This window comes from Ammospiza caudacuta, chromosome 5 (genome assembly GCF_027887145.1).
Source record: "Ammospiza caudacuta isolate bAmmCau1 chromosome 5, bAmmCau1.pri, whole genome shotgun sequence".
Classification (NCBI taxonomy): domain Eukaryota; kingdom Metazoa; phylum Chordata; class Aves; order Passeriformes; family Passerellidae; genus Ammospiza; species Ammospiza caudacuta.
The window spans coordinates 12,427,389-12,455,267 of record NC_080597.1 but is presented as its reverse complement, the minus strand read 5'-3'; the positions used below and the strand labels follow the sequence as shown (position 1 = coordinate 12,455,267).

General features: G+C 39.3%; 1 protein-coding gene across 1 annotated transcript; it reads left to right on the top strand.

Annotated features, from left to right (window-relative positions):
* Window positions 1-1,578: 1,578 nt before the first annotated feature.
* SLC13A4 (solute carrier family 13 member 4) lies at window positions 1,579-27,118 on the top strand. Its single transcript, XM_058805248.1, has 16 exons — window positions 1,579-1,677; window positions 7,251-7,379; window positions 10,355-10,491; window positions 10,713-10,894; window positions 11,619-11,673; window positions 13,272-13,311; window positions 14,034-14,111; window positions 15,743-15,921; window positions 17,249-17,368; window positions 20,180-20,281; window positions 21,382-21,483; window positions 22,553-22,650; window positions 23,742-23,869; window positions 24,199-24,360; window positions 25,832-25,969; window positions 26,651-27,118. Exons 1-16 carry the CDS (start codon window positions 1,579-1,581, stop codon window positions 26,786-26,788), a joined length of 1,887 nt encoding a protein of 628 aa, XP_058661231.1. The 3' UTR covers window positions 26,789-27,118.
* The last annotated feature ends 761 nt before the right edge of the window (window positions 27,119-27,879 follow it).

Below are 27,879 nucleotides of genomic sequence, written 5' to 3'. Positions count from 1 at the left end.
ATGAAGTAAGATTATATTTTTTCCATTTAAAATAAAACAAATTTTCATTTCATTAACATTTTAGAGCCCTTTTTGGTTGTTTACTTAGTTTCTCTGAAACTGTTGAAAAAGGAGATCCTGAGCTGTATCGGCCAACCCAAAATCTTCACATTAACTATACCTTTTTTTCCAGATCTAGTTGTTAAATTTACCTAAGAGCTCTCTCAATTCATCTCTCATGTGCACGGTGAATTCTTCCTGAAATTAATAGTTGTATCTTAGACTTCTGGCAGAAGACAGGCAAGCAAGTTTGGGGGGCATGGAAAATCCTAGATGTGTTCTTCCTATGAGGTACAGGGCAAATATACATTTGGTGCATGTAACCTAAATCTGTATGGTGAATATACAGATGGTGCATGTAACCTAAATCTCCAGTGCTTTCTGCCCCACAAAAAAAGCATTAATAACATATGAGTTGGAGAAATGGTTTTTTCCCCCTAGAAGACAAGAGTAGAAAGTCTAAAAATTGTCATTTTGATTTGGAATCCTGTGGTTACTCAAGGCACTGGAGTCAGTACAGAGATCAGCCCCTGCCTTCTGAATTAGTGACATTCAAGGGTTGTGATGGAACAAACACAAAGACAAAAGATACTGTTCAGAAAACAACAACTATTTCTTTATCATCAGTAAAGGGACCTTGCAACAATAACAAACTGTTCTGCAGCCTAAAAAAAGGTCTTTTTATATATTTGTAAGAATGTCAGAAGGCTGTTGATTTTCTCAAATGTTCTGACTGGGTTTGGGACAATGGGTGGAGCAACTTCTACCTTCTGCAGTCCTCATTGGTGAATTAGAGTTGCCTGTAGCTTTTTAACAAATGTTTGTCTTGAGATCAAGTATAATCCATGTTGGAATTACTGCCCTGTGAATTCCAAGCTCAGGGCAAAAGTAGGGTAAAGGTAGATACAAAATAGAAGCAAGGAAATAAAATCTGAAGGACCTACAAATGGAGGCGGGGTTTGGTCTTTTCTTTAAAGAAGAAGTACCTGAAAATTTACTTCTATGCATTGGAAAATAAATTGTTTGGTTCAGTAATCGTCCAGAAGGAAAGAAACTGTGTTTGAGATTTTCAGACTATCAAACAAGAGGAAAAGCAGCAGCTCAAAACATATCTTGCCTGGTTTATGAAAAAGGAAATAACACCACTAGATGATGGAAGAAAAAGTCTTTATAAGACATGGGAATAAGGATACAACATATCTACAACTGTGAGTCTGAATTGAAAAGAAAATTTGTCAAAAGATCACTATGCTCCAACTTGCAAACCTCTGCATGTTATGGTGTGATAATAGTTCAGATGGGCTGGTGAGCCCTACCTAAACTGAATGTATTTTTAATTGAAAAACCTTTTCAAAACAACAGATTGAAGAATAAATAAAGCAAGAAAGATATTTTAGGTGGCTGTGGGGATAGGAGATGAGGTTGTGAGAGTTTTTTGAGGGAAATCCAGGCACAGGTGAAGAAAAATGTGGCATGAAAATTGGAATATCTGAGGAACCAGAGAAGAACATGAAGGAGAAGAAAGGCACCAGAAGGAGCATGGCAGTGATGAAGGAGATCCTCCGATCCAGAAATCTCCTGCTCGTTGTTCTCATTCCACTACTGCTGCTTCCTCTGCCACTCATATACCCCAGCAGTGTAAGTACATTTTCATTTTCTTTTTAACAAAGCCTCTGAGTGCAGCAGGCAGTCCTGCTGATTAAGTTTGCGGAGTGCAGAAGGAAAGACAAAGATGTCAAGAAGCACAGATCTTAGAAAAATCAAAGACTCATCTTTGAAGGACTGTGAGGGTCACTGAGAAACCATCACTAAGAGCTAGAGCTGCCTTGAGTTGTGTCACAAGCAGAGCCAGGTGAAGCTAGAAAAGCATTGCTTTGAAGCAGAAATGCTGGATCTCTTTCTAACTCATAAAATAGCAATGTTTTTCGGTTGCCCTGTTCTTCTCAGTCCTTCTAAGCCTTCTGATGTTTACATTCTTTTAACGAACTTTCTCACACAGTTTTATGTAAATAATTATTGCTTTACATTCTTTTCTGGAGGAGGAGAAATTTGATGGACTCTTGGATTGTCCAGTGTCATTGGAGAGGTGACACTGCCATCCTCCAATCCACTGTCACTTTTGAAAATCTATAAATGTTGGAGTCAGATATTAAACTTCCCTTCTTTTTACCTTGGAAGTTCCAGTGTCCATATTGTTTTATTTTGTGTCCCATAGCAACATTTTCTGTCTTAGAGAGGTGGTGATGTTTAATTTATCAAAATCTGCAATGTATTAAAAATCTGCAGCTTGTCCTTCCCCATAGACCTAGACATAAATCTGTCCAAAAAGTGCAGCAATATCCAATTCCACCCTCTACCCTGCTAAAGATTCATTCTTCCTTAAAGTATCAGGGGATTTATGAATGCTGGTACTTTACCCAATAGAAATGCAAAGGATTGGAAATTGCATAGCTGATTTCAAAAACAAAACAGTAACATTTCATTTGGAAAATAAACCAGAATTCATAACAAGGAAACATTCCTGCACCACTGAACTGTGTGTGTTGCACTTTGAGTTTTCCTGCTTTGAACTTCCACGTGTCTTGGCTGTTCTCTTAGAGTGCTTTTTCATCTCTTTTATCTCGAGAGAGGGGATGAATAACAGACAATTGTGCTCTTCAGGGAACAGAAAGGCTCAGCCTGTCACACAGGCTTGTTCTGCAGAGGGGTTTAATCTCCCCTGATGCCACTGGAAGGGTGACATGGGAAGAGATGCTCCCTGGCATGCTCAGCCAGGGGATTTAAAGCACCTTGTGGCTGCTGAAGCAGGAGTTCACTGGCAGCATTGCTGCAGGAGTTGCTGTTGTACAGTACAAGCCGGTCTGCACTGTTACTCTGCACCTCGTCGTCCTGCTTTGCTGCAAAGTGATGTGATAATCCATCCAGGGGAGATTTACATCCACTTTGTAGATATGTGAGTGACCACAGAGGGTAAAGCACAGCTGGCAACCTTACCAAGAGCTGGACAAATATTTATAGTGCTATTAAGAAAACATCTACACCATCTAAACTCAGCCAACAGTACACTATCCAAGTGCTTTTGTGTAGATTTTATTTTGTTACAACCCACTGACTATGATTATTTTTTAAATATGAAGATTTAATTTGATGCCTGCCCGGATGCTTGTGTTTTTGCAATTATATTAGGGTTTTTGTCTTTTTTATAGAGATTGAAATTACCAGGTCATTTATAGCTGCATTTCAGCAGGGAATCAGCTTGCAGTTTCTTTGATGATACCAGCACCTCTCTGAAAATGTTAAAGGAGCATTACATGTGTAGTGGCATGTACAGAGAGATCAGAGAGAGCACAAGGAGTAGGAATTGTTGGTAGATGCTGCTAATGGGAATAAAGTCCACAGCTTCTTTCATATTAATTTGTGAAAAGAAATGGTTGGGTGAAGAATAAATTTGAGAAAATTTGCTCAAATTCTTTTTCCCCTTCTGGAGTTATGACTGAACTTGTCCCACATGTTTGGACATATATGAATGCCTTTAAGGTAAAAAAAAGTGTGTGCTTTACAGCCTGAGGGTCTTTTTCATTCTGTCCTTATTTCCTTCATTGTTTATAATGACATGTGAGCATTTTTTCTTCTTTTTTGTAAACTTTATCCACTTTTTTTTTTTTCTTTTTTTTTGGCCATGAAGCCACCAGAGATACCACAAGGCATGCCACATGATTTCAGTCAGTTGGGGACAGGCTTTCTGTAACCAATGTTGTTGTGGCCACCCTGCATCCGGTCAAGGACATTTGGATGACTCCTGAAAGCCACCTGCTGGCAGAGCTGTGAGAATGTATTATCAGGGCATGGTGGCACCTTGATGTGCCAAATCAGCAGAATGGACCCTAAAGCACAGAACATGCTCTGGAGAGCCACAGTTGACTCGTTTTCTTTCACCTTTGGTTTTATTTACACAAGCTGAAGGATGGAATTTCAGCATGATCCCATAAAATCAAAGATGTTATCCCAAAGGCTGGACTACCTCTTTGCAGAGCTTAACCACATGTCTGCATGAAAGATATAAAATGGGCAAATAAGTGGGCAAATTTCCAACATATAGAATTTATTCTTCCTCTTAATCATTCTGAGATCCTTGGATATTTTAGTTACAGAAGTTTTATGCATGACCCTTAGTGTGGAGTTTTTAGCCATGGATTCCTTTCAACTCTTTTAACCCAAGGGGCTGACTGAAGAGATAATTAGATGATAGTCCCTCCAACCATCACATGTTTCTCTTTTCCTGCTTCAAGCTCTGAGGTGGGTTTAACAGAATTTTTCAGCTGTGAAACAACAAGTGAAGAGGCTGAAACAGTTAAAATTACACTGCCACAGCTTCAGTGCAATACTTAGTAGCTCTGGTAACCATTAATTAAATATATAAACTCAGTTTAATTAAATAGAAGAGATTAATATGGTTTCTCTTGGAAACCAGCAGAGAAAATAAATAAAGTTGCCAGACAAGCCGATTAAGTTTTTAGTGGAGATTAGCAAGCTTGGCTTTCCCAGTACTTGGTTACAGTTTTGTACCATTTAAAAATGTAATTTATTTGGGTTTTTTCTTTTGAAAAATGGGTACAGCCTTGTGTATAGGAAACACAAAGACTTAGTGCCCATCCCAGTAAGGTTTTGGTAGAGATGCAAATTCCCTCTGTCCTGTCCCATTTTCACTACCAGCCCACTTTTTTTGCCACACACAGAGGAGTAATAGAAAATGACATAATTGCTCAAAGAAATTAGAGAGAAGTATATTTTTGGAGTGAGAAAATGGTTTGGATACCCCTTGGATCTTACATCTGGACTGCTCTAAAATTAAAAAATCATTGATTCTTCTTTAATTAGAAGTTATTTTTCTCCTCAGGCAACTGCTGAATCTGATGCAGAACCCATGAAAACATTAACAGAAGCTAATGAGTTAAAAATTAAAAATGTGTTGGAGTCACAAGGTCACAAAAAAGGCCCCATGCTCTGCTCTCTGTGGAATATTAACCTTGAGGTATAATTTAGTTAAACGTGACTGAGCAGCAAGTTGGCTAATTCAGAGCTAAGTTTCACCCTACAACTGAAGACATTTTCCCCAATATCCAATATAAACCCACCCTAGCTTTGTTGAATTATAATTGCTTAAGGTTACACTTTTCTGAAGCAGGATCAAAGCAAGATCTGGCAGCTAATTTGAATCCAAGCTTCTGAGTAACTTTGGCTACAATTCTTGCACAAGTAAAGGAAATTGTACATATCAACCTATCCTAACTTCCTCTCTGGGCTGTGTTATGCCTGTTGTTACTATAAGCTGTACTTCAAAAACAAAGATGAACATCTGATTGTGGCTCTTTTTTAGAGGTAATGAAAAAATTACATCTCTAAAGATGAATTTAAATACAAGCTATTGATTAATTCCATTGAACCCACATCCCTGTATAATTTCACTAGGCTTTACCACCTTGTTCACAAAACTGATTGAAAACAGTGAAATGTAAAACATCCTCTTTGATTTGCACAAGATCTGTGAGAATTGCTTGTGAGGCCTCTTGAAAAGTGCTTTATTTAGAAGTCATCCAGCCAGGATGGATGTATAATATATAAAATTATATTTTAAGAGACTCAAATAGCATATGTGAACAGTGAATTTTCTAAACAATAGCCATTTGTGAGCTGTGACTCCATACGGCTTGATAGGTTCACATGGAGCATCTGGTGCAAAATGAGGAACAGATAAATTTATAGGTGGAATAAATCAGTGCAGACCTATTAACTGCCATAGAACAGCAGGTTAAGGCAAGTGCAGGACTTGGCTTCAAATTTGAGAAAAGGGAAAGAAAAGGAAAAACCTTTTCTTGAGGATAGTTTCTGTAGTTATTACCAGCAGACATCCCCAGGTCTCCAAGTACAGAAACTACTGCTAAGTATAAGAAACTGAGCTTAAGGAGAGCTCCAATGAGAGCCATAAATAAAGACGTTTCTAAAGAAATGGACCAGAAGACTTCCATTCACTAGCTGTGTTTTCCTGTAAGAATATTCAGCAGATAGCACTTTTCTCTGTCATACCCCAGCTCCCCATGACTGCTCACCATGATGCTCTCATGCCTTTTTCAACCAGAACCTTGGACAGCAGCAAATTTGTTTGATTAACTCCATTGCCTCCAACCCCTCAGTCCTGTGGTCTTCTTCCAAAGGTCTGTAGGAATTATCTGAGCAAATAAGATCAGCTGAAAAAAGTGTTTGCACATTGCTTAAAAAAAACCCAACAAACTAAAAAAACAACGAAAAACCCCCAAGCCTAAGTTTCCAGAGTATTTCCCAAAATAACTAGAAAGCAGTTTTATGGCAAATATGAATGCTCTCATCTGGTCCTGTGTCGCAGACATCCTTTATGGAAAATCTTTTCTTTAGGATTTTTCCTCCTGAGAAGCTGAGAGGCCTCAGGAACAAAATGTAAACAATGGTTATCTGCTGCTGTGGAATGCAACAGGTGCATCTGTGATTGGTCTCATGTGGTTGTTTCTAATTAATGGCCAATCACAGTCAGCTGGCTCAGACAGAGAGCCCGAGCCACAAGCCTTTGTTATCATTCTTCTTTCCTATTCTATTCTTAGCTAGCCTTCTGATGAAATCCTTTCTTCTTTTCTTTTAGTATAGTTTTAATGTAATATATATCATAAAATAATAAACCAAACCTTCTGAAACATGGAGTCAGATCCTCATCTCTTCCCTCATCCAAGAACCCCTGTGAACACCGTCACAGTCCTGAAAACTACCAGTTCCTGTGTTTGTCCAGGACTGGAGAGACAAATATGCTGAGATAACAGGTCAACAGGTCTAATTTGAGGAGTCGTGATTAAGTGCCTGGTAAATATTGGATTATGGAAAACAAACAAATTTGCAAATGCACTTTATGCCATTGTTTTGCTGATAAATGGGCTTATCCCAATGCTTTGCTTTGGATTATATGTGAAAACTTTCATTCACCTCATCTTCTGACTCTCTCCTTTCAGAAGGTAGCCAAGATTTCACACCCAAACAGCTGCACCTTTGGAGGTCCCAATGCACTCCTTTTTGTTTTTTTTTTTAAACCAGGGCACCCACAGTCTGAAGAATCCTAAGGGTGAGTTCCCAGTGCTCTCCACAGCATGGGGTGGGGCAGTAACACTCATCCTCTGTGCTTGTCCCTGCAGGAAGCCTCGTGTGCCTACGTGCTCGTGGTGACAGCTGTGTACTGGGTCTCTGAAGCAGTGCCCCTTGGGGCAGCAGCCTTGGTTCCTGCCTTCCTGTATCCTCTCTTTGGGGTCATGAAGTCCAGCGAGGTCAGACCATTGTGTGTTTTTATCATGTTATGTTCTTGCCCTCAGCTAATTATGTGAATGAGGCTGATCTTAGTGCAGCAGCAAGGCTTGGAGGCATGGGAGGCAGAAGTGTTCATCCTGTAAGGTGCAAATGGGTCCCACCAGCCCTTTCTTCATCTGATGATAGATGTAGGATATGAGACAGGCTACAAGAGCCAGGAGAGGCGTCCATCCTTTCAGCTCCTGCATCACCAACAATGACCAACACCTATTGCACCACAGGATCCCACCTCTGCCTGTCACAGACACGTTTTTTATGAAAAATCCTTTCCTTAGGATTTTTTCTCCTGAGAAGCTGAGAGGCCTCAGGAACAAAATGTAAACATTGATTATCTGCTGCTGTGGAATGCAACAGGTGCATCTGGGATTGGTCTCATGTGGTTGTTTCTAATTAATGGCCAATCACTGTAAGCTGGCTCAGACTCTTTGTCCGAGACACAAGCCTTTGTTATTCATTCCTTTTCTATTCTTAGCTAGCCTTCTGATGAAATCCTTTCTTCTATTCTTTTAGTATAGTTTTAATATAATATATATAATAAAATAATAAATCAAGCCTGCTGAAACATGGAGTCACATTCTCATCTCGTCCCTCATCCTCAGAGCCCTGTGAACACGGTCACATCTGCCCTCCTCAAATCCATGTGAGCAGCAGCCAAAGGATTCACTGTCAAGTTTCCTTGCAATTTTATTTATTGTGGATGCCATAAAAGGCAAGAGGCTATATATGCTAAAACAAGTTACCATTTATTGGAAAAGGCTGGATAATTTCGTTATCCAGATGAATGCCTAGCCTTTTTTCAAAGCTGTAACCTACTGCTGCACTGTAGCCAAAAGTTTTTAGGCAAAGGAGTAGCTGTACAGAAAAGTTTCTATGATCAGTCCTGAATTTGCTTACTTGAGGTTTTTTTGAATGTTAATTTCTTTCATTATATGCCAACAATTTATTTTATTTTCTCTGCAACTTTTTTTTCCCCCTGCCTTTTTCTATCTCTTTTTGGGGGAGTGAGGGGACAGCACATTTGATTTAAGGATGAGTAATACAGATAAGAATGCAGAGGAATATGTAGCAAACATAAAATTGTTGGATTTCTCTCACAATCTAGCACTGGGAATACCCATAAATGGATAGAAACAAGCGTGAGCTGGGAGTTTAATGACTGCTTATTCCCCCAAGTTTTGTAATAAAATGAGATGCATTTTCATACCAACACAATTCGGTATTTTCACAATCTTTTTTTCCTAACATAAAGGTAAAGTAGTTGGGCATTTTCATTAAAAATTTGGCAGCACATTGGAGAAGGAAATTTAATGTCAGCCTGAGAGACATTCAACGCAATAGCAAATAAAGCGACAGTAAGACTACTGCAAAGAATGTATTATTTGTTTTAGGAGTTGAAATAAATCCCTGCATGCAAAAGTAAACAACTCTGGAGCATTATTTCCAATCTGCTGTTCTGGATTGACTCTTGCCTAGAAAATTACTACTATTTAAGCTACAAATTACTCACAGGGGCTTAGGAGCATGAACCATATATGTATGCTGGTATTAATGAGACTGTTAGCATTCACTTATTTCTCCAAAATGGCTGTGAAAGGAATAAAGGAGAAAAAAACCCAGATTCTTCATGCTGCTGGATTGATGGATTTCCTTCCTTCACCTCATTATTTTTCGAAAAGGTAGCAGGAAAATAAAGAAAGTTGATGAGAAAGAAACCAGTGGAAGAAAGTCAAAAAGGTGATATTTAAAAGTTCTGGCACACAATTATGATGGCCAAGTCTATTTAGTCACCATAGGGACTTATTGAATAAGTGTCATTGAATACATAACTTGTAACAAATTTCATAAAATAACATTTTTGTCATTCTTGAATTTTATGGAGGAGCATCAGTATAACTGAGGACAATGGAAAAAAATTATTGCTTCCTCTGATTTTAATTGTTTTAAAATGCTAGCATCTACATTTCATCAGAGAACTAGTTTTACACTGAAGAAATTACATTTTTTGAAAAATATTCCAGCAACAGCTTAGGAATGTTTTCATAAAAATGAAATGAAAAATTTTGCTAGACCCCAAGCATATCTTTGTAACTCTTATTTTCTCCCATTTTGTTTGTTTTTACAGAATTATGTGTGTATGTTTCAGTAAGAATTTTATGGTTTGCTTAATTTGTCATTTTTGCAGTTGCTTCACAGAATATCTTCTCATATTATAGTAAGACCTACATCCACAATTCCTGCTTTGGATATTTTAAATATTTTTGAATATTTTCCTGAGGCAGTGATGGGTTTTGCTCATTGTCTTTAAATAAAAGTTCTTAGTCTTGAAACTTTTCCCTCTTTTCCTGATAAAATGGAAATGGATTTCCAATGTGACAAGTTTTGACACAGGATTTGTGGATCACTGCAGAAACATACCAACCCTTTTTTATTGCATTCAAAGAGCAAGTCCCAAAGGACTTTTACTCTGATGCAGTAAGTTGTAGGGATGCCACATTTTTCCCCAAAAGCTGAACAAGACAGAATAAAGATAGGCAAGATAAACAACACCTCCAGAAGGAAAAAAAGCAGAGGAAGCACATGAATAAGCTGCCTTCAGTGCACTTTTGTCTGTGCTTGTTTCCATCTGAGCCTAGCTGAGTATGACTGACTCACTGCAGGCACTGAACATCCTGCTTGCAAATATAACATTTCTCTTGATCTCTCCAAAACTCAGAGGCCTATAAACAACAGGGGACAGAGCCTTATTTGTAAACACAACAAGAAAAATATTAAAGAGAATATTTTGATTTATGAATTCTTCATTTTCTTCAGCTTCCCTGTCATTCTTACTTGAGGGAGCAAAAATGCACTATGCTATATTTCTTCTCATTCAGGATGATTTCTATGTATTTACTGCTTTTTTAACTGTCTGCTTCCCCCCTGGCCCTTAATGCAGGTGGCTGCTGAATATTTCAAGAACACAACCCTGCTCCTCATGGGTGTGATTTGTGTGGCAGCTTCTGTAGAAAAGTGGAATCTCCACAAGCGAATCGCCCTGCGCATGGTGATGATGGCTGGAGCCAAGCCAGGCATGTGAGTGAACCCTTGGCTTTGGGGCAGGCTGAGGCTGGGAGCAGCAGCTTGAATCCACTCTGATCTTCCCATCCATGGCCAAAATCTACCTTGGTTTAAATCTGCCTTGGTTTGGGGCATTTTTCGTACTCGTCTTTCCTTTCAGAGTTTGACAGCTTACACATTTTCACTCCTTTTTCTGCCGCCTCCGACTCCCCGTGTTTCCCTGCCCTGCACCCCAGGCTGCTGCTCTGCTTTATGTGCTGCACCACGGTGCTCTCCATGTGGCTCTCCAACACCTCCAGCACAGCCATGGTGATGCCCATCGTGGAGGCGGTGCTCCAGGAGCTGGTGAATGCTGAGGAGGAGTGCGAGGCCATCACGGCTGCAGGCAGCACCACTGCTGAGGAAAACAAGCCCATAGGTATTTGTCAGTATTGGCATTCACTCTCTGCTCATTTGTTTGTCAGTGACCTCACTTGTTGATACATTTTACTGAAATTCTATGCAGGTCAGATCTCTCTGGCTTATACTGCCAAAACCACTGATATGTACTCCTTGTACTCTGATATTCCTTTTTGTGTTCTGATATTCCTTTTTGTGCTATGATATTCCTTTCAAAGTAAATTTTATAAGTGATGGAAAATTTGGAGTTGGGAAATTATTTATACTGAATCAGGGCATCTGCTGTAGCTGTGTGTCATAAACTCTTGGTCATAGCATTTTACAGGGTTGGAAGGAAACCTTTGGGAATAAAGTCAAGGAAATTTAGAAGAGGCTCAGAAGTTTTCTCTTGACAATCCCATAATAAAAAATTGATAAGAACTGTAAGGTTCACTTTATTCATTCCTTCCCAGAAGAAGAAGGCTTAGGAAGAAAAGAATCTCTCTTTTCTCTCACTTTACAGTTTCCAGGCTGAAAATTATTTCGTCCAACCTTGTCTATCACATGTAGGTATCACAGTCTTTTAATTGCCAGATGCACATGATCAGTACAATACAAAATAATAAAATGCCACAACAAGGGAGCACCTGAGAGTGTTTGGACAAAGCTTTTGTTTTTACAGCAGCCCCTCCAGGTGCAGCGGTGTGAGCCAGGGGCTGAGCTCAGTTGTTCCCCCAAGGGCTCTCTCTGCTCCTCTGTTGCAGGTCTCGGTGAAAAGCACGGCCAGCCTTCCCTGGAGCTTATCTTCATCAATGAGGAGTAAGAATGACCCCTGTACACCAGGACTGGACATTTGAGCCCTGCACAGGTTGCAATGAGATGAACCCAGGAGTAGAGGCAGGAAGGGCAAGCAGAATCTTTCAAGTGAATGTGTCACATGTGACTGACAAGGAAGGCTTACATGACAAATGGGATTAATGCACTGCTCTGCATCTCACTAAAATCTGCAGCATTCATTTATTTTTTAACACTGTGGATATTTTAGGGAGAAGGAAAATATTTCTAGGGGTTTAAAAGTTCTTTTGAAATCTGAGTTTGTGCTGTGTAAGAAAGGGCTGTCCACAGGTTTTTATTCTGTTCCCCTGAAGGAACAGAGATGAAGAGGATCCAAGTACAGCGCAGACTGCCCACAGGACATATCCAGAGGGACATCACTTACAGAGCATTCCTGGAGAAAATCTGAACTGCCTGCCTAAAGAGAGATGAGAGTGGAGGGCAGGGGGATATGGACGAGGGAGAACCCACAAAAAACCACCCCTCCTCCCTTACAAAATTTGTAGAAGATCTCTTTAAATATAGACTAATTTCTTCACAGTTTTGAAACACCAGCAGTTTCTGTTTGGGGAAGAATCTAGTAAGGGGAAAGGGTAAATCAAGTACAGGAATAATTTCTTTGTCAAACGATCTAATTAAGCATCAGTTCAAGATATACAAGACAGTATACAAAGCTAATGTTCTAAAAATTTATTATAGGCCAATTCTGAGGAGCATCTTATGAAGTGTGGGAACAAAATTGCACAGTCTCTTTTTGAGCTCCTTCTGTATTTGCAACTGCTCAAAACAAAAGAGAAACAAGTTTCTTTTACTTTAAATTTTAATATGCTTTAAAACAAATATTATAATTCAAATAGTACAGGTTGATGGCTTTAAGTTAACTGAAAAGATCTAAATAGTTTTCTCATTAGTCTAGAGACTATTTGGGTTCTCCAATATTCCCTCTCTTATCTCTTTTTATCCAGCCATACTTTCTATATAGAATCAAATCTTCAGATTGGCATTGTGCCATTAATCCCTTTAACCCCTACTGAAGAGTGTATGTGCGATATTTCAAACAGAACTATTATTAAAATGGGATTACTTGAAAAAGAGCTTTGAAATTGCCAGGAAAAGTAGCACATAATCTGGAAGTAAGTTCAGTGGATTTTTTGCATGACCCACATGCCACACAGGGCAGGTTTTAGGAAAGGCTTTAATGTGGTACAGGTGGGGAGTCAGAAACAGCCTTGGAAAAATTGGCAGAGGAAGAACTTGAACAGGCAGTAGTGATGCTGGATTTCCTGGTGATCCCCTCCACTCCACAGAGAATGGGGTCCTCTCCTAGAATGGGGTAAATACTACCAAGAAACAATTTTTTTGTTGCATGGAGGTGGAATTCCACTGTTACACAGCTAGAGATTGAGCTGTGAAATATAATAATGACTTACTTTTTGGCCAAGAGCCCACATAAGAGGTTCTAATAAGTGTTATTCAGCATTTCAGTAGGCACTAGTTCTCCCCTCCTCCCCATGATATGTCTCTCTTGCAGAAGCTGGATGAACAGGCATTTTTAAAGCATATTTTCCTTTCTTTGTTTTTAGTGCTTCTACTACTGACTTGAGCTCCTTGGTGCACTCAAAGGTATTGTCATAGGTGGTATCTTCTATGCTACCCTGTCTTCTAGTGCAGGAACCAGCAGAGCAAAATGCACACTGCTCTGAAAAAAAACTGCTGGTGCCTTTATTTCAAATGTGTGGTGGTTGTGGGCAGAAATTAGGTATTGCAGAATGTCCTGCTTTGTATTTAACCTGTCAGCCTGGTAGCACAAATCAATTGGGGAACATTAGCTCCAAAGCAGCAAAAAGAGAATTACAAAACAATATAAGCCTGTTGTACTCCTTGCTGGAGATCCTGAGATCCAGTCAGAGAACCAACAATTCCATATGGTTTCCAGCAAATCCAGATATGATCTTTTGTTGTTCCAGTATTGCCGGATTCTGAAGCTGAGAACTCTGAAGCTGCTGCAGCCTGTACACATCACAAAGTCACAGGCTCAAGGGACCTGTTAGAGTCTCAGACAGGCCAGAGGAAAACCTAATCTCATTATAATTTGACTTTAAAATCACTTAAAAATAAAAAGAAAAAAAAAAAACAAAACAGGGAGTTTAATTTTTTTCCTCCAATTTAAAATTAACAGTTGATTTTAGTGCATTGGATTTTCTTGTAGTTTTGGAACGTTTTTTTCTTTTTCCTTTTTTGCCCCAAAAGCCTGCTACCCAGTCACCTTTACAAAGCATCACAAATTCACAAGTGCCCCATGGAACACAAGAAAGGCTAATCCAAAGGCATTTTCCGCCTTGCAGGGTATGAATGGTGTGCACATGATAGCCAACCCTATTGGAACAATGAATTCTACCAGCAATGGGCAGCACCTGCCTCAGGTAAGGAAATGTTAGACCTGGGGGTGAGGCAAAAATCAGGTGTGAACATCACCTGCTCCCTACTGTTTCCTTGAAAGGAATCATTCTCCATCACCTCAGCACAGCCCCAGCTTGGCCCTTTGCCAGTTCTTGCTCCCATTTAGGTGCACCCATCACAGGTTTCTTCACAAGACCCTTCCCCAATGGCTGGGACAATTCATTTAGCTTTACGTCCAGTGATGTGATCACAAGTTTCCTTTATTATTTGACTGTAATGTAATAGCCACTTTGTTTCTGCAAATCCTCCTTGGAAAATAGCCCAACTCAAAAATAACAACCCCTGGCACAAAAAAACCCTACTCAGAATGAAAAAAGCAGACCATTAATCTGTTCAGCCACTTTGTTGGGTACTCTTAGTATCCACTTCCTTTTTGTCTTCCAAAATATCCAGCCTCAAAATCCTCCTTTAAATCAATTCATTGCAGTATTTCTACTTCTCTTGAGTGGATGCAAGAAGAGATTGCTGTTAGGATGACAATTTTGTAATGCCTTAATGGCATAAGTTTGTGGGCATGAAAAAATAGGCTAAAATCAACACATGAATTTGCGTTCACAGTTCAAAACTAAATCAAAACAAAAATTAGTAAATGTAACAAGCTTTTCTGAGCCACTTGCTATCTTTTTCCTCGTTCTACCTTTTTTCCCAGTATAAGGACTTGATCTACCAACATAGACACTTTCCTGTCACTGATATGAAAGCTTCTTTTGGAGCAAAATTTTCTGGCATCTTTTCCTTCCTTATTCCCATCGCTCAGCCTTTTCCATTCCGTTTTGAGATCCCCAGCACTCCATCCATAATTAGAGGCCCTGAGCTTGTTTAAGTGTGAAAAGTTCACCAAGCCTTTGTGTGGTGGCTGCTCCTAAGCCTCAAGGATTATGGATTCCTTCTGCTCAGTGTTGGAATCCCGTCCCTGCAGCCCTCAAAGGATTTTGGTATCCCACTGATATTCCAGTCAGACCTGGAGCTGGCCCAAACCTTAGCCAGAAGCCTGATTACTGCTTGTCCTACATTTTTGTCACAGACCAGGCCATTTTAGGCCCTGGGACAAGTTTCCAGGACTGATCCCAGTTAATCCCTGTGAAGAAAAACCTGGCCTCTCTTACACAAACCTGTTGCTTCTCTGGGCCCTGTATTATAGCAAATCAAAGACGCCTCCAACAAAGGGGAGAGAGAATGTATCTGACTCCATGGATATCAGAAGGCTAATTAATTACTTTATTATACTATACTATATATATTTCATCTAAACTGAATCTGCCAATCACTCAACTCTGCACACAACTGCTCACACTGCCCAGAATCTCGTGACTGTCACCCAACAGTCCCGACACACAAGGAAACAAAACATCCTCACTTTGGCTAAACAATCTCCATGTTGCGTTCTACTTTGGCACAACACAGGCACAGCAAGTGCTAAGAATTGTGTTTTCATTCTCTGAGGTTCAGGTAATGTGAATCTCAGAGATCCTTGGGAAAAATTGTGCCTCGCTTTTCTCTGTGAAATGTGGCGACACCGTATCACTCTGGCATTAGAGCAAGCTGGGCTGCTGTTCTGATCACCTGCTCTGCCTGTGACTGTGTCCCCCCACAGGCTCAAATCCTGGTGCTGCCCCCCGAGCCCTCGGAGCTGAGCAGCAGGTACCAGAGCAGGCACGACCACATGGTGTGCAAATGCCTCTCGCTGAGCATCTCCTACGCAGCCACCATCGGCGGGCTGACCACCATCATCGGCACCTCCACCAGCCTCATCTTCCTCGAGCACTTCAACAAGTAAGTGGCATTGGGTTTGGTGAGGTCATTATCATCCTTGTGAGTCATTTCCTACCTCAAGGAACCCTAGGAAGAACACTCTCCCTGAAGGAAAATTTGTTTCTTCCTCTACTCTAATCTTATTACCAATGGTTAATGTTTGAAGGTTGCTACATACCCATGTCTTTCTCTCATGCAAAAAACTACTCAGGGTGAGATCATCATCATCATCCTTGTGGGTCATTTCCTACCTCAAGGAACCCTAGAAAGAACACTGTCCTTGAAGGAAAATTTGCTTCTTCCTGTAATGTTATTACCAATGGTTAATGTTTGAAGGTTACTGCATACCCGTGTCTTTCCTTCACGCAAATTAAAAACTTCTCAGTGTGGTAACATTGAAGTTTCTCCAGGAACTTCTTTTGATTTGACAGAGTGGTTATCATGAAAGGCAGCAGGCACTCTAGAAAAGTAAACACTAAAGCTGTGAAGATAGAGCAAATACAAAGAAATACAAAAGAAGAGATGTCATAAAAACAGCTGCTCAACATGTAGTGCAAAAAAACCCAAACAACCAACTTAGATATGTGGCCTTATGCATTTGCTTCAGAGAAGATGAGAAGCAGCTCTGTGATCACCTAAATATCTCCTTTATCATAGGCCCAGGGCTCCCAAAGACATGAATGTTTCAATGTCAGAAACAGGAATGTTTTTCTGTCAGGACATGGTGGCACTTATCATGCACAGAAACACATCCAAGCTCAAATCTGATTCTGACTATCTACTGCTACCACTAGTGCCTTGATATCTCTCATTTCTCTCTCTTAAATGGTGGTAGCACAGAAGACTGAGTTCAAAAGTCATGCTTAATCCAAAGATTTGGACTTTACAGAATTTTCCAAGATTTTGGTTTTATGAGAGTTGCATCAAATGCACACATCCAACATCTTTATCAGAGCACAGCAGAATGCAGTCAACATTTGTGTGGCCCATGAGAAAACATAGAAAGAGGTTCTGGGTGAAATAATTCTGAAGACTGCCAACCTAAAAGAAGCTTTAATATAAACCACAAGCAGGGATGGAGTTTCACTTCAGGTATCTCCAAGTGTTTTTGAAGCTGACCAAACAATCCAGACCATCTGGTATTAAAAGTTTGGAGAGCTGCACTATTTTTCTGTTGGTTTCACTCTGCACAGGTAATGCAGCTGTTTGCAAAAGCAAACTGATGGAACTTTTCTCTCACCCCATGACAGAAAAACATGCCCATAGATGTGTTTGCAGCTATGTCTGTTGGAGGTTCCTCTCCCTGTACTGTTCTAACTTCTCATGCATCCTCTTTTTTAATTTACAGCCAGTACCCAAAAGCTGAAGTGGTGAATTTTGGAACCTGGTTTTTGTTCAGTTTCCCCATCTCCCTCATCATGTTGGTGCTGACTTGGTTCTGGCTGCACTGGCTGTTCTTGGGCTGCAAGTGAGTGAAAGTTGTTCAAGATACACAAATTACAAAAGCAGGGCATCTGCATCTCCTCTCAAATCTGTCTCATAAAGAAGTTTTGACTGGCAAATGACAGAATTTAAGGCACAATTTCCTTCTTGTTGCCAGAAAAATTTCCAGAGGAAATCTCACTTAACTGCCCTGCACAGACAGCAGTGCAGAGTGTTGCTACTTGAGATTGAAGTGCCCAGGTATTGCTGACAGAAATCCATACTAAGCATTCAACTGATTTGGGATTTTTTTCACTCTTATGACAATTTTGAGCCACGATTCCCTCATGGCTCAAATATATTGTTATAAGTCTTTTTGGAAAAGCACAGTTTAAAAGATTAATAGAAAAAACCTGCAAGTGAAAAAGTTACTTTTCAGATCTGCCTCCAGCTCAATGAAATTAACATAAAACCAATTAAAATTAAAGGTAAATAGACTCCATATATATTTCTCTTTAAAGTGGAAGGGACTCACAGCCTAAGAGACAAATACATTTAATACTAGTCCCTAAGCCCCAAAATAAGAAAAAGTTTCAGTCTTCTAGGTCATTTGTACCACATATTGTCTTTACAAAGTTAATGAAAACTGCCAAATGTGTGCATTTAGAATGGATTTGTTAATCTGCATTGAAATGTGATGCAGACACATTTGCTCTGAATTAAATTTGCCTTAATTTGATTTAGTTCACTCTTAAAAGTAAACTGAATTGACATCACTATTTCACCCAGGACAATGAATAAATTGATAATGAGTTCTGCCTGCTGCTGACCTTGACTAGATTTGAAGAAGTAATTTAGAGGTGAATGGCTCCATGCCTCTCCTAGTCAGTCTCTGAGTCTTATAGCTCCAAATTAAAAGGCTAATATAAATTCCCTCTGCCACTTTTTTCTTTTAATCTTGAGGAGAAACAGGTCCTAACATGACCCTCAATTAATTTGGTTTTAAAACAAAAATTGAAATTCCACATTGCATCCAAGACTTCATGCTGATTAATGTTTTTCTAAATAATACCAGAGACTGAAGCATTATTGACTTCTTGAGAAGTAGTTGATTCCAAGGCTCCTTAATCTCTGACTTTATTCACTGCACTTCATTAAAGAATATATTATGTTGGGAGCTGGGCTTCAATTCTCTGCCTTCACATCCTCCTGAGCCTGGAAACACTTGGAACCTGTTGAAACAGCTGCCTAATGCTTTTGCATAAATGTTTAATGAATCCCCATAATGTTATTTTCCTAGGAAGCCCTGTGCTATTAATCTGTTATTGCCTGGCTTAGCTGGAACAGCATTCCAGACTTTAAGGCCCTAGAGCAGGTCAAGGGTGAAAGAGAATGGACTCATCAAAGGATCATTGCCAGCAGAGAAGAGCTAAGGGTGGAAGTTACCACAGAGCTGTCCTTTATAAACCATAGAGCTCTTCTCTTCCAGCCTGGAGGGCTCTTCCAGACTCATCTCTCCCTGCTGATAGATTTTACTAAAGTCTAACAGCAAGATTTGCAAGGAAATTTGAAATTATTATAGATGAAGAGCAATGCTAAGTGAGCTAAAAAATTGTGTTCCATATTTCACATTACATGTGAAATGCAACCCCTGGGTAAGCCCTTCTCTTGACCAGACAGGGCCTGTCTGGATCTTGAGCAATGCAAAGGAATTTGAGGATCTGGCCTTAAGCAGATACATTGAGGGAGATTGCAGTCTATGGTTTGGCCAGGGCTACAGCTTGGTGCCTAATGAGGTACCCAATGAGATATTAAAATAGCAAGGACCATAAAAGCATCTATTATCACCTTAAAGAGCCATAAAAGTTGTGCTTCCATGGTACCTGAGTCACTGCTGCTGCCTCTTTTAGACTGGCTTAGATCCTGTTACACCTCTGTGTGACAGAGGGTACAGCTGGAGGGAAAAAGGGGGGATCTGTGGCTCAAAGCACAGCTAGGTAACACTTCTGGAAAGAAGAAAAGGAGAGGGTTAAAGTGAGCTTGAAAGCATCTTAATTTCAATTAAGAATGTCCATGCTTTCTTACAGAATGAAGGAAAACTGAATAAACTAAGGGATTCACTTAACATCCACACAAGTGTATAGGAGGCTCAATATATCCAGCTAGGAAATGTGTTTTCATGTCCCTGGCAGAAGTACAGGCATTTTTCACCTGGGCAAAACACCAGGGTGACTCTGCTGGCCTCTGTGGTGCTTTTCTGGCTGTGCCTGATTTATAAACAAATGTTACTATGACAGTATAAGCAGAAGCAGACAGGTCGTGGCAGCTAATGGGATCCCAAGCACAGCTTTCCCTCATTATGAATCCTGAATACTCAAGGCAAATATGGTCTCAAAAGCCAGAGCAGACCCCAAATATGTTGGATAACCCAGGAAAGCATAGCTAGCCCATGAAAAATTTCTATTGATAGCTGACCTCTGTCACAATCTCTCCACGTGATGATAGACACTAGCTGTAGCTTTGGGAGGTTTCTGGCAGCTCCTTGAGGAAGCCTACGCAGAGGGAGCCCAGCCATGGCTCAAGATGGCTCAGTGATACCAATCAGCACTAGTCAGAGCACCCTGGGAACCTTCCAACTATATCTAGAGTTGAATCTTAAAAGAACTTGAAATCAGATTAATCAAATAGCATGCACAGTAATTTCCTTTTGCATTGCCATGAGGCCTTGCCTCAGTCACATCTTCTCCCAACAGTCCCTGATACCAGAATTTTCAGTCTACCCCATTGCTGGAGATTTTTTAAATTACTTTTACCCTCCCTCTTTATGCTCTTGCCTAATTTTATCATGCTATCTCAGTTTTAAAGAGACTTGTTCCGTGAGCAAGAAGAAGAAGACCAAACGGGAAGAAATGTCAGAGAGAAGAATTCAACAGGAATACAAGAAACTGGGAAATGTTAGGTAAACCAGACCTGCCTTCCTTGGGAATTTGTCTCTCATTGTCTCCTACTGCCCTCCATGTTGCCTTGGGCTCATGTAGCTTATTCTAAAATTCTCAGCTCTTTTTTCTCCCCTCCAGTATAGAAATAGAACTAAACGCAAAAATGAGCTAAAATCAAAGGCTTTGTTACAAGCATGCGTGCTAACATGCAACTCATTTATTTGTGAGGAAAAAGGGAAAAGAAAGGAAAGATTTGAGTTTATTCCAGGGTTCAAAGGTCATCTGAGTCCAGGTTTGTCTTTGAACCCTGAAGGACCCCTTCTCCTAATTCATGCACATACTTATTTTAGTGGATATAAGTTCAAAAAAGGCTTTTTCCCATGCCATGGGTCGTCCAGCTTTCCCAGTTGCCTATAATATTTATGCACAATGGCAAGAAATGTCTCTTGAAAAGATTATTTGGCAACATTTTCTTTTCCAAAAGGGCTGATATGGCACAGAATTCCTTCTTCACAAAATATTTTTGTGTTTTTTAACTGAAATATTGACAGATCAACTGCCTGAATATGATAAACTCTGAAACTAAACTGTTGTTCAGGCTGTGCCTAAATATGAAATCACTCTTAATTTAAATCTATGCTAAATTAAAAATCCTCAAGCCACCTCAGGTATCCTCAAGTCACCTTGTGTGCACCATCTGTGCTAATTTACATTGTCATTTGCTCTTAGGCTTTCTATCCTTCTAAAAAATGCAGGAGAATGTGTTTACAGTGGAATGCTAATATGAACTTCACCTTGTTAACACATTTAATCAGATAATAATGCAAATACACAACGAGCATTTAGAAATATTTTCCTTCAGGTCTTGCCCATGAATGATAGCATTGCAAATACAGATGGATATTTTTAGCCTATTTCTTACAGGGTTTAGATGGTTCCCAGCTGGGACCCAAATCTAGAATTCTTTAATTCAAAATAATCTCCCTTGCTATTTTTCATATATTTTTTTATCCTTTTTTAAAGCCAGTTTCTACTTTCTTACTTCTGGAAGTTGCTCTTGAGTTTTCAGACAGACCTTGGAATTACTTCCTTGCTTTCTTTCTCTGGTTTTTATTTCTAGCTACCCCGAGATGGTGACCGGATTCTTCTTCATCCTGATGACCTTGCTCTGGTTCACTCGTGAGCCTGGCTTTGTGCCAGGATGGTCATCTTTTTTTGAGAAGTGAGTAAAATCCCCATAACTACTGCACAGGAATACAACTTTGCTTCTTATGACTTTCTACAATTTTTTTCCCCCTAAGACATCATCAGACACATTTAATGAAGCAATGAAAAATTGAGTCTTTATTCAAAAATTAGGATTTTTTTTCTTAAATTATATATTTTTTTATAGTGAAAAATTCCATTCTTTCTCAGTATTCAAAGTGAGTTAAGTAGAGAAAGTAAATTAAACCATTTCAAATGTAAAAGAATAGGAGGGTCAGATTTTGAGGTTAAAACATTTTAGTGCATTCATAAAGAAGTTTTCACTATAATATATTGCAACTATAATTGAAATTAAATTTTTGACAAAAAGTGTTTTATCAAGAAAATGTCCGTTCAATTAAATATTGCTGAGAATGGTGACTAAATAAAATAATTTTTCTTTTATTTTAAATAATTTGAAACACATTATATTAAAGCTTACTAAAACACACTTTGCACATCAAAGAATAAGTGATTTGAATGTAAGTTTTCTTTATATTGCTACTGTATAAAATTACTTTAATTTTTCATTCCAATTTTGACAGAAAAACCATTTCTAATACTGTGATTTTCTGATGATCACTGGAGTTTGGTGCTCCTCAGAATACTTTTACAGAAAGCCTTTTAAACATTTAATTTAAAATCAATCTACAGTTCATTTCTAAAGGATCACCTGGGTTTGGCTTTTCCCCAGAATGTGTTTACTGTTTCTTACACTACAGTAAACACAGTATTTTTTTGTACCTCCAAGTTAATAGATTTGTAAACCAAAAGGGATTATTTGTTTTTCAACCAGAATATTGAAAATTGTTGACCTGTGATTGAAGTTGCGTACCAGATTCAGTTTAATAAATGGGAAAAAATCCAATTTGTACCCTTGATATGCAGGCATATTTTTCTAGTATGCTGTTAGTGTGACTTCAGATGTGGGAATACAACTGTACCTGCAGAAATGTGCTTGGAGCTATGTACCTGGTTTGGAAATGTTTCTGTTAATGTTTGGAAATGGTTTTTTTTTAATGAAAAAGTTGCTATTTTTTCCTTAGGAAAGGTTACCGGACTGATGCTACTGTCTCTGTATTTCTTGGGTTTCTCCTTTTCCTGATTCCAGCAAAAAAGCCATGTTTTGGAAAAAGGAAAAAAGGTGAGGAGAATGCACTAAGAAAGAGAATGGGTGCATTTTTCAATGTCTAATTATTTTTTGTTATTTTTTGTCTGTAAAAAGTCCCAAGAAGATACTTTTATGCTGGTAAGTCAAGGATACCAGCCCTACCTACATCAGACCCCCTTTTCCTTTGCTGTAATTCAAATTGCCTCCTCCAGAAGATGACAAACTTCAATCTGAGACTGACATCTCTTCTGGGCTAGCAGTTATTAGACTTCGGGACTGAGCTTTGGGAAAGGTTTAGATGGAGTTCTCTATTTTTGAATGCAAAATCAGCTCAAGATAAACCCCAGCAAAAAAATTACTCATCACTTATACAGTGGAAATCACTGTAATGTCTTAAGATAAACATAAAACAGGTCATAGAGTGCCAGACAACATTTCAATTTTGTGCAATGCTTCTCTCACAGTCTTCTTGATAATGAGATTATTTCACATTTCTGTTTGGGTAGCACTCAGTGGTTTGATCAGTTTGCTGCACCAGTCTTTCAGCAGGGCTGTATGAAAGCAGAATTGCCTGCACAGTCTTATGTAAAGATTATAAATGTATAGAAACACATATTTTTATGCTGTCATATATTGTACAGGTTTTAGGAAAATATGACACTCTATAACTCCTCCTTTAAGAAAATACTGAAGCACTGAAAAAACTCCAATGTCCTCAGATAAAATCTAGGGGCCTAAATGCACTTTATCAAGCATCATGGCCTACTTCATAGCCCTTCTTTGATAATATAATCCCATTGTAACACCATCTCTGTGGTCTACAGATATATGCACATGCATATCACAACACAGCACACAGTCCCTCAAAAAGCTGTAACATGAGGACACAGGGATTTACAACTGTTTACATTAACAGAGCAGCCAAGAGAAAGTCAAAATGTTTGGAATTGATATGCTGTATTTTGTGAGGCCAGATTATCCAGAGAAACAGGCTTGCACTGCCTGTTTGCCTCTCTCTCAGGTAGTCCCATGCATCTTCAGTCATTCTATTCTTGTGAAAAATGTGAAGGTCTTTGCTAAAAGGGCAGTATAATACTGGTCACACACTTTATTTGATATAGGAGATGGTGAAAAGTCAGCAGAAATTAACCCACTGGAGCCAATCATTACCTGGAAGGACTTTCAGAAGACCATGCCCTGGGAGATTGTAGTGTTGGTTGGTGGAGGTTATGCATTAGCAGCTGGATGCAAGGTAATGGTGTAGATTTTTTTAAATCCTCCTTCCTAAACATATTATCAACTTGCTCTTTTATTCCTTTGAATGCTTCCCAATTTGGATTTATGATGTGGATACTTTAAAGTTTGTACATAATGCAGTAGGCAGCACTCCCTGCGCTCAATATATGTCTTTCACTGCAGTGAAATCTAGTTTACTGAGCAAAAGGAAATGCAGAAAGCATTGACCTGAACTTTGTTTATTTGCTGGTGGGATTCTCTGATGTAAACTGCCACAGAAAGAAGAATCTGTTTGACAAACATACCAAATATTTAGTAATTCTTGCACTTCTGTCCTTTCCCCAGACCTCTGGCCTCTCCACATGGATTGGACGTCAGATGCTCTCCCTGAGCAGCCTTCCCTCCTGGGCTGTAACTCTGCTGGCTTGCATTTTGGTGTCCATAGTAACAGAATTTGTTAGTAATCCAGCAACCATAACCATCTTTCTGCCTATTTTATGCAGCATGGTGAGTCAAAACAGTGACATTTTTAGTCTGTTGTTTCCTTACAGGCTTGTGGGAATTTTCAGGATGTCAGGGTCTTGGCACTCTGTCCACATGCAACCCAGCCTCAGTTCCCAAGCTACTGTTCTGTAGTCTTGAAGCTAGGAAAAAAACATAATTGAGCAGCCAAAAGAATGTTTTAGAATCATGGAATTTATAATACTTCTCAGACAAAGTGCACTAAGGAATTCATATGCCAGGTACAAGAAAAGGTGATTATGGAATTAACAAGTTAGGTGAATTTCACATGAAACTCAAGATGCTTTTGTTAATGTTATTTTAAATGTGTTGTTCATTACTTAGAAGTCACCTGCTCCCTACTTGTGAGAAAAGAACGGAGTGCTGAATTTTATTTCAGATTTAGAAGTGTTCAAGGGGTTGATCTGGTAAAGCATACTGTCTTCTACTGTGGAAAGCAGAGATGTTTGTAAGGGCAGAAAAAAATCAGGATGCTATTGACAAAGGTAGAAGAAAGAGAGAGTAAATTAATTTTATATTGGAATAGCAGTTACAGAAAATTTCCTTTTCTTTTTAATATAATGTGAAACTTTTCTGTCTAAGAATGGAGGTCATTAATCATCTTTCCCTATTATAACTATTTTATGGGATTGTCCCAAAGCATATTATGTGAACAGTTCTGAGTTAATATTAAGTAGGGTCAAATCACAATATGTAATGGTGTTTCTGTGGCTTAGGAGTTCAAATTTGCTTCTGCTCCTTGCAGAAAGAGATTCTCCTGAAAAATATTTAGAGCAGTAATCTACTTGTAGTGTGAACTGCCATCTTAAGGCAGACTCTCTTTTCAGATTGCAAAAGTAACCTGGAGACACTTCCCTCCCCCAAATGATTGTAGCCTTGTTTATCCTTCCCTTTCCCTCTCATATAAAACTGGGCCAAAGCAATGCAAATTAAAATGGAAAATTTTACCACCACTGAAAACTTCATTCTTTGGCCCACTGTAAAATATATTCCATCATCTCTGCCTTCTCACCATGAAAATTTAGATCATGAACACCTGGTTCTCCTAACCAGTATTCAGGAGGACATCACATAATGGTCTCAGCATATTCAGCAACTAGAAGAAACAAGTTCTTTGTGTTAACCTGTTGTGACTTCTAGTGGATGAAGACTGAAGCTGCAGTCAGTGTTAAACAGAATGTCACAGAGAACAAGTGGGAGAAAGAGCAAAAGTGTCCTAATAGTAGCAAACTCCACCCTCCCTCAGTGTGAAATGTCTCAAGAGAGATCCCTGGAGCATGACCAGCTCAAAATTATGGCATTGCTCTAAAAAACCCAACCAACCAAAAAATACTTTCACGCTTAAGTTTAGAAATTAGGCAGATGTGATTCACAGCAGAGAGGGTCCTTTCATAGCCATTATCAGCTGTGACTTTTATTGATCAGGTGAAACACTTCTCTCCCTCTGTTCTTCCAGTCAGAAACCCTGCTTATCAACCCTTTATACACCCTGATTCCTGTCACCATGTGCATCTCATTTGCGGTGATGCTGCCCGTGGGTAACCCTCCAAATGCCATTGTCTTCAGCTACGGGCACTGCCAGATCAAAGATATGGTGAGTCTTGCCACTGGCTGTATCCTCCCACATCAAGCAGATAGTAATAATAATAATAACAACAATAATAATAATAATAGTAGTAGTAGTAGTAGTAGTAGTAAAAAACCAAGACCAACAATAATAATAAAAATAATATTGCTGCTAATATTAAGTAGTGATATCTGAACTGCTCTTACACAGTAGAGCTGTCAGGTTAAGAACACAGATCTGTAGGATGCATACATTTCTTATTTGTATTTTTTTTTATGAATGTAATGGTCTAAAGAGCTTTAGGAGTATGGAATCTTTTTTGCACTGGCCTACTAAGACAAGCACAAGAGAGCATAAGAAATTAGATTTATCACATAGCTCCACAGCAAGTCGTGTATCACTCTGTTATGTGTGGTTTAACTCCCCATTCTGATTATCTGATTGAGAAGTCCAAGTGACAAACTCAGCAGTTCACAATGAACGCATCAGTATCTAACCTGAATATTCATTCCTGAATACTGCAACATATACCCTGACACATATGCTCTCATTTATGCTTTTTCTTTTTGCTCTAGAAATTACTACACATAAATTATCACACTATATATGAGTCAGTATAAATTGTACAAACTGCCTTTTTTTTTCCCTATGTTAAAATAAACCATTTTTTTTCATTCAGTTGCTCTGTTTTTCTTTTTGCTTTTGCAGGTGAAAGCTGGCCTGGGTGTAAATCTGATTGGCTTGGCTGTTGTCATGGTGGCCATCAACACGTGGGGAATTAGGCTCTTCCAGCTGAACACCTTTCCAGAATGGGCAGCAGTCAGCAACATCACAAGTCAAACGTAATCTCCAATGAAAAAAAGAGCAAAAGTGCAAGACCAAAGCAAGTTGGGACAAAATATTGAACCTACATCTCACATATGAAAGAAAGAAGGAAGCTTGAAGCAGGATCCATTGTAAAACTATGAAGAAAATCCACTGGGAGGTCTTTTGCAACAGCTTTTCAGTTCTGAAAATCAGTGTGAGTTAAAAGGAGAGATTAGCTTTGCTCTCTTGTTGCTTTCTCTGGGACACCATAAGTCAGAAAAAATCCACTCCTCCAAGTTATTTCCCTATAGCTTTTTCATGCCTTAGAGCAGTTACATAGGACTTGTATGCAGGACTCCAGTGGCAGAAGACAAGTACACAGACACTGCTGTACTCAGCAGCAGCACATTCAGTCCTGCTATTGACTCCTACACTGAATGTAGGCTGAGCCTTATTCCCAAATCCAGAGGAGTTTTATAAGCCTACTTCTTTTGAAGGCAAATTATTCTTGTTTTTTTGCAATGACTTATCACTTTTTTGCAAAAGCCATTTTTCCACCTAATTCATATGACCTGGAGAGAAATCCAGCTACCTACTACCAGCTACAGCGCTTCAAAGGGATAACAGAAACCTCCAGAGAAGAAGGAGAAATCTCCTTGGAAGGAGAATATGGGGTTTTTTCCCACACAGCACTAGTATAAATTTCTAATATTGCAGTACTTGCAGTCTCAGCTTTGGAAGGAAGAGTTTCAGGAACAGAAAGTTTTGTTCAAGACCTTCTTCATCATTACTGCAGTGGGAGCTCTTTCAGCAGGGGAAGCTGTGACCAGCAAAACCATATCAGGCCAACAGCCCCTATCACTCTCCTGTCTCTTCAGCTGCTGTTTAATTATGCACTTATGATTCCCCTGACTGAGCAAGTCCCACTCCTGATGGCACTCAGTGCTGCTCCATGAGTAAGAAGGGAGAGGGCTGAAGTGGAGTGGTTCTGGTGTATCTCCCCTTCCTGTGCATTCACTTGAATCTCACACACCCTGCTCTCTAGCAGCCCAGAGAGCAGGAACTTCAAATGTAGGAAACTGTGGCATGAAGGAAATAACCACCAAGCCAAAAGGCCAATCTCTTTATCT